Source organism: Sardina pilchardus, chromosome 20 (genome assembly GCF_963854185.1).
Source record: "Sardina pilchardus chromosome 20, fSarPil1.1, whole genome shotgun sequence".
NCBI classification, from domain to species: Eukaryota; Metazoa; Chordata; class Actinopteri; order Clupeiformes; family Clupeidae; genus Sardina; species Sardina pilchardus.
Window position 1 is genome coordinate 31,448,568 of NC_085013.1, and position 7,500 is coordinate 31,456,067.

Here is a 7,500-nt window from a genome sequence, read left to right on the forward strand (position 1 = left end):
GCAGGGTGGTCTGCTGAGCCGGTAAGAGCAGCATGCATCCAGCTGTGTTTACTTGTTTATGTCCCGACTTGTTTATTTGTGGAAGTTATTTGGCTACACAGCACGCCCGCCTCCTGTGCGGGATTCTCATCACATGCAGGTTTTTTTGTTTTTTTTTCATTTTCTCAAGGTTGCTTTCTTTGGCATTGTTCCAATGATAGAAGTGTGGTGTGTGTGTGGTGTGTGTTGGATCATCTCTGGGCTATAGTGTTGGATACAGTGGGAGACGTGTTGAAATCCCTCAGTGGACTCGCCTATTTATTTAACACACTTGCTCTCACTGTATCTACCATCACACACACTCCGATCAGACTCTAGCCTCCTAGCTGACAAGCAAGACATACAGCTGTGCTCATGAGTTTATGAACCCATGCTACAGTTGACTAAAAAGAGAAATAACAAACAAAAATCATCATTTGGAAATGTACCTTAATGCCTTGATTAAATAACTGAGGAAAAAAACAACCTTTAAGGACACCAATTTTCTTTGTGAAGTAAATATAGAAAGTATACACACTCCTATGGTAAATTCCCACAGGCAGATTTTTATTTTTTAAAGGCCAGTTATTTCATGGATTTAGGATACTACGCATCCTGACGAGGTTCCCTTGACCCCACAGAATCACATCACGTAGCCCCCCTGCTGGTAGATGCAACTTTTGTATTGTTATTTGTATGGGCAAAGGCATCTGCTAAACACCATAACCATATACATATACTTTCTTAAGCGCTTTATAAATCAATACCATAATAACCATATACATATACTTTCTTAGGCGCTATAGAAATCAATACCATAATAACCATATACATATACTTTCTTATGCGCTTTATAAATCAATACCATAATAACCATATACATATACTTTCTTAAGCGCTTTATAAATCAATACCATAACCATATATACTTTCTTAAGCGCTTTATAAATCAAATATATAATTGAGTTGTCATGGAGATGACCATGTCCTGTGGGTGTGGTCCTGCAGCGTCCTCCCACTGCTCCCTGCAGCGCTGGCGCCCCCTAGCAGGAGTCTGACGTACTACAGCCTGAAGTACGGCAAGCGCAAGTCCTGCCACTCCGTGCCCAAGCGCTTCCTGCGGCTGCACTGCGGCCTCTGGCTCCACAGGAAGGTGAGTCGACTTTTCACTTCCTCTCTCACGCGTGACGGATGAGAACTGGTGCTTCCTCCTGGGTCACTCCACATCAATTCAACCAGGGCTCAAACACTTGAGTCTCACACACTTGGGTCTCAACCAGGGCTCACACACTTGGGTCTCAACCAGGGCTCACACACTTGAGTCTCAAGCAGTTCTGAAAAAATGATCAGGTGTACCTATCGTACCCAGGAGACACACTGTAAAATGACTTTTTATGTAAGATCAATACTTTCAGTCAGAAGAAGCTGTATGTGTGTGTACATAACTGTATGTGTGTGTATATAACTGTATGTGTGTGTATGTTGTAGACAGGCTACAAGAAGAAGCTATTCTAATATGTTCTATTCATGCTGTTTTTCTATAGTATTGTTGAGTGTTGTACTGGACAGCAAAGATTAAGATGAACCGGAGCCAAATCCCTTGTTTACTCAAACCTGGCCAATAAAGCTGACTCTGATTCTGATATGTGTATGTATAGAACTGTGTGTGTGTGTGTGTGTGTGTGTGTGTGTGTGTGTTGTAGGCGTTGTAGGCGGGCTACAAGAAGAAGCTGTATATAACTGTATGTATATAACTGTGTGTGTGTGTGTGTGTGTGTGTGTGTGTGTGTGTGTGTGTGTGTGTGTGTGTTGTAGGCGGGCTACAAGAAGAAGCTGTGGAAGAAGATGCCGGCGCGTAAGAAGCGTCTGCGTGAGCACGTGTTCTGCAACAAGACGCAGAGCAAGCTGCTGGACAAGATGACCAGCCGGGTCTGGAAGAGGAGGACCTGGTACCTCAACGACCCGTACCTCAAGTACCACGACCGGGTCAACCCCAGGTGGTGACACACACAAGTGTGTGTGTGTGTGTGTGTGTGTGTGTGTGTAAATATTCATATTTGTGTCTAAACAAACTTTCAAATGTCATTTAGCTCAGTTACGTCATTCTGTCATGAATAAATAAAGGATTAATTTATGTTCATGCTCTTCTGTCGTGAATAAAGAAGGAAGACCGTGTGTGTGTGTGTGTGTGTGTGTGTGTGTGTGTGTGTGTGTGTGTGTGTGTGTGTGTGTGTGTGTGTGTGTGTGTGTGTGTGTGTGTGTGTGTGTGTGTGTGTGTGTGTGTGTGTGTGTGTGTGTGTGTGTGTGTGTGTGTGTGAGAGCGAGCTCTTAAGGGCTAGTGTTTCAGCTTAGAACCTGCTAAGTTCACATCTATCTGAGCTAGCTACTGAATTGAACGCTATTTAAGCTATCAGTTGAGTTACCAGCTATCTGAGCTAGCAGTGGCGTTAGCAGCTATCTGAGTTACAGCAAAGTCCTTTCCATATATAAGTGTCTCTGGTTACAGTAGCTGCCCATTTAGGAGCTATCTGAGCTAACAGTGGAGTTAGCAGCTATCTGAGCTAACAGTGGAGTTAGGAGCTATCTGAGCTAACAGTGGAGTTAGCAGCTATCTGAGCTAACAGTGGAGTTAGGAGCTATCTGAGCTAACAGTGGAGTTAGGAGCTATCTGAGCTAACAGTGGAGTTAGGAGCTATCCGAGCTAACAGTGGAGTTAGGAGCTATCTGAGCTAGCTGCCCAGTTAGCCGCCATCCTAACTTGCTGCTGAGTTACTGTCAAGTTAGCAGCTGAATGGGCTAGCTATTGCTTGACTAAGTAGGCATTCTGAGCTATTTGTCCAGATGGCTGCTTCAGCCATACTTTCCCCATGGAACTAAAGCAAGCTGATGTCACATCTACTGACGCTCAGACACACACACACACAAACGGAACACAGGACACCATCACTAGAGAACTCACACTGCTCCCTTTCAGTGCTTTTATGGCATGCAATGACATCTTATGCAGTGACACATCTTATGCTTCAACACATCCTCTGCAGTGACACATCTTATGCAGTGACGCATGTTACTGTACACAGTGACATCTTGACTTTATTAGGTGAAGGGGAAGCAGAAGAGAGCAGCCACACACACCAAAGATCATTACGGACCCTCTCTGGCCACAGAGGCAAGTCTACAGTGCTCTTCAAAGTCCTCACGTCCTGTGTCGCTAGGCTACTGAAGCTTCACAGACACAAGAGACGCATGTGTGTATGTGGACATTGCACAAGAGAAGCATGTGTGTATGTGGACATTGCACAAGAGAAGCATGTGTGTATGTGGACATTGCACAAGTGTGAACATAGTTGCCACTACATGAACCTGAGGTGAAGCACACATACTCGCACTAGCAATGCAGCTATTGTAGCTTGCACAACCCCACGCATACACACACACACACACACACTAGTAATGCATGAACACAACCCCACACACACACACACACACTAGTAATGCATGAACACAACCCCACACACACACAGTAGTGAAATGAATGCTCTAGCTGGCATAAAGTATGGTGTGCATGTACATCATTCTTCAAATGATAGTCTGTAAAAACAGAGAGAGAGTGTGTGTGTGTGTGTGTGTTTAGTGATGTTACAATGAGACTGAAAGGCTGGTAGAAATGTGCATGCAGGGAAGTAATGCTGAATTCACAGTGACAGATTTCACACACTCACAGATGCATTTAAGACACACGCACACACACACTCACAGATGCATTTAAGACACACGCACACACACGCTCTGACACTATTGGCGTGATTTCACACACTCACAGATGCATTTAAGACACACGCACACACACACACACACACACACTCTGACACTATTGGCTTGACTGCCTACTGTGCGGCCCTGAGAGTCAGAGGGACCAAGGAGCTAGAGTGGAGTGGGAGGAGCTAGAGTGGGAAGCGGGAGGGGTTAGAGTGGGTTAGAGACCCAACACACTGAGCTGGCAAAGCCACCAATAGGAATAAAGTTACATTCGGCAATATCCAAATCAACATTACATTCGGCAAGAGAATTCCATATTGTAGAAAATCTTTATCTTTTTTTCGAACTGAGATATTGATCAGTGATCAGTGCTAATGATTGAATTGTTGAGATTCATTGGTGTTGAGCTACGAGTCTAACCTCACTGGAGGACTGCACCATTTGTAAGACTGGTGTGTGTGTGTGTGTGTGTGTGTGTGTGTCTGTGTGTGTGTTAGGGCTGCACAATTTGGGAAAACATCTAATTGCAATTTTTCAGACAGCTATAGTGATGACATGAGTGTAAACATTATAGATGTGACCAGATTAACTGCAGCGTAGACATTATAGATGTGACCAGATTAACTGCAGCGCAGACATTATAGATGTGACCAGATTAACTGCAGCGTAGACATTATAGATGTGACCAGATTAACTGCAGCGTAAACATTATAGATGTGACCAGATTAACTGCAGTGTAAACATTCTAGATGACTGCAGTGTAAACATTATAGATGTGACCAGATTAACTGCAGCACAGACATTATAGATGTGACCAGATTAACTGCAGTGACGGAGGTGTGAGCTGCATGATTAATTGCAGCCGTGGTTGTTAGCTAATGGCATTAGTTCAAATCGCAAATTACTTTGCAGCTTTAGTGAGGTTATAGTGCTTTAGCACAAAAGCACTGCATGTCTGAAATGATCAGCTGTCTCTCTCTCTCTCTCTCACACATACACACACAAACACACCCAAACCTTGATGGGGCATTTTGAAAGAAATTTTGAGAATTATACATTGTCTTTCTTACAGGAATTACATTTCATCATAATGATTACAATCATAAAGGCATGTCAATAACACACACACACACACACACACAGCTTACTACTGAGGACAACACATACACACACTAACACATTCGGTCTCACACTCACTCATATATTCACACACACACACTCTGCAGGCAGCAGTTGGCCAGGGCTCTGCCCTCTCTCAGTCAAAACCCCGCCCCATATACAAGCCACGCCCCATATACAAGCCCCGCCCCTTAGACAAGCCCCGCCCCTGAGCAGACCCCACAGACAGCAGTCAGTGATACACTCACACACACTCTCCACTCCTCACACACACCGTATACACTCACTCAATATGTACACAATCCATACGGATGCAAGAGAAGAGGTGCTCGACTGGAGCAAAGGGCTCGCTGCACGCTGACCCTTGACCCCTGCCTACAGAGGTCAAAGGTCAAAGGTGTTTTCGCATCACTTTGGTTGCCAAGGCTGCGCTTGTGTTTTCGCATCACTTTGGTTGCCACGGCTGCGCTTGTCTGGAGGCATGATTGGTCGAGAGCTCAGAGAGGACAGCCGAGGGGCGGAGTCAGGATCACATGACCTCACTTCCTGAGAGGGAGCTCTTCGACCGCGACCTGGTGACCGGACGCTGCGACCTAGGAGGAGGCTGGAGGAGGAGAGAGGAGGAGGAGGAGGAGGAGAGGAGGAGGAGGAGGAGAGAGGAGGAGGAGGAGAGGAGGAGAGGAGAGGAGAGATGTAAGGAGAGAAAGGGAGAAAAAGGGCAAATTAGATCAGATCACCCACACATGCACACACACACACGCACACACACACACACGGAATACAGATGTCAGATGTCTCCCTATAGATCCATCTGTTTCATAAGCTCCCCTCCACAAACACATTTCAGCCCAGCACTGGTCATATCATTAGAATATCATCAAAAAGTTGATTTATTTCAGCAATTCCATTCAAAAAGTGAAACTTGTATAATGTATACATTCATTCCACACAGACTGATACATTTTGATGATTATAACTGACAACTGATTAGAATATTGTGAAAAAGTCCAATTTTGAAGACACCTGGTGTCTTGGCCGCACTCTAATCAGCTAATTAACTTAAAACAGCACTAGTTCTGTAGGCTACACAATCATGGGGAAGACTCTTAAAACACGACTAGTTCTGTAGGCTACACAATCATGGGGAAGACTCTTAAAACAGCACTAGTTCTGTAGGCTACAAAACGTCATTGAAGAGATGCGGTAGAAAAAGTGTACAAGCAGTAGGGAGAACCCTGGAGCAGTAGGGAGAACCCTGGAGCAGTAAAGAGAACCCTGGAGCAGTAGGGAGAACCCTGGAGCAGTAAAGAGAACCCTGGAGCAGTAGGGAGAACCACACCCTGGAGAGGATTGTGAAACAAAACCCAGCTTCAAGAACCACCACACACAGACATATGCAGGACATGGGGTACAGCCACACAGATGTATGCAGGACATGGGGTTCAGCCACACAGATGTATGCAGGACATGGGGTTCAGCCACACAGATGTATGCAGGACATGGGGTTCAGCCACACAGATGTATGCAGGACATGGGGTTCAGCCACACAGACGTATGCAGGTTTCAGCTACACACACAGACGTATGCAGGACATGGGGTTCAGCCACACAGCATATGCAGGTTTCAGCTACACACACAGATGTATGCAGGACATGGGGTTCAGCCACACAGATGTATGCAGGACATGGGGTTCAGCTGTGTCAAGGACTGGACTGCTGAGTGGTCCAAAGTTCTGCTCTTCTGTAAATGTTGCATTTCCTTTGGAAATCAAGGTCCCAGAGTCTGGAGGAAGAGAGGAGAGACAGAGTCTGGAGGAAGAGAGGAGAGACAGAGTCTGGAGGAAGAGAGGAGAGACAGAGTCTGGAGGAAGAGAGGAGAGACAGAGTCTGGAGGAGGAGAGGAGAGACACAGAGTCCATGTTGCTTCAAGTCAGTGTAAAGTTCCCCCAGTCAGTGCTGGTGTTGGGGTGCCATGTCATCTGCTGGTGTTGGGGTGCCATCATGTCATCTGCTGGTGTTGGGGTGCCATGTCATCTGCTGGTCCACTGTGTTTTCTGAGGTCCAGGGTCAACGCAGCCGTCTACCAGGACGTTTTAGGGCACTTCCTGCTTCCTGTGCTGACCCACTTCATGGAGATTCAGATTCCATTTTCCAACAGGACTTGGCACCTGCAGAGTCATATAGATACCTATATGGGCACCTGCATTCAGTGGCAAAGCTCCCAGTGCCTGGTTTAAGGACCATGGTGTCCCTGTTCTTAGCTGGCCAGCAAACTCGCCTGACCATAATCCCATAGAAGATCTATTGTGAAGATGATGCGATACGCCAGACCCAACAACGCAGAAGAGCTGAAGGCCACGATCAGAGCAACCTGCACTCTCATAACACCTGGGCAGTGCCACACCTGATGGACTCCATAACACCTGAGCAGTGCCACACCTGATGGACTCCATAACACCTGAGCAGTGCCACACCTGATGGACTCCATAACACCTGGTCAGTGCCACACCTGATGGACTCCATAACACCTGAGCAGCGCCACACCTGATTGACTCCATGCCGCGCCGCACTGATGCAGCAACTCAGGCAAAAGGAGCCCGAACTG

General features: G+C 46.2%; 2 protein-coding genes across 3 annotated transcripts in view; one reads left to right on the top strand and one right to left on the bottom strand.

The window, feature by feature from the left end:
* Positions 1-2,190, top strand: part of mrpl35 (mitochondrial ribosomal protein L35) — a 2,789-nt gene extending 599 nt beyond the window's left edge. Inside the window, exons 2-4 of the mRNA XM_062523823.1 lie at positions 1-21; positions 1,027-1,171; positions 1,834-2,190. The exon at positions 1-21 is cut by the window's left edge and continues 172 nt beyond it. Coding sequence (XP_062379807.1) covers positions 1-21; positions 1,027-1,171; positions 1,834-2,022 — 355 coding nt within the window. The 3' untranslated portion in view covers positions 2,023-2,190. The remainder of the gene's footprint in view (positions 22-1,026; positions 1,172-1,833) is intronic.
* Positions 2,191-5,067: 2,877 nt separating this feature from the next.
* Positions 5,068-7,500, bottom strand: part of reep1 (receptor accessory protein 1) — a 22,021-nt gene continuing 19,588 nt past the window's right edge. The window contains exon 8 of one of the 2 annotated variants that reach the window (XM_062523819.1): positions 5,068-5,500. In XM_062523819.1, coding sequence (XP_062379803.1) covers positions 5,426-5,500 — 75 coding nt within the window. In that variant the 3' untranslated portion in view covers positions 5,068-5,425. The remainder of the gene's footprint in view (positions 5,501-7,500) is intronic. The other variant, XM_062523818.1, reaches the window with a different exon arrangement.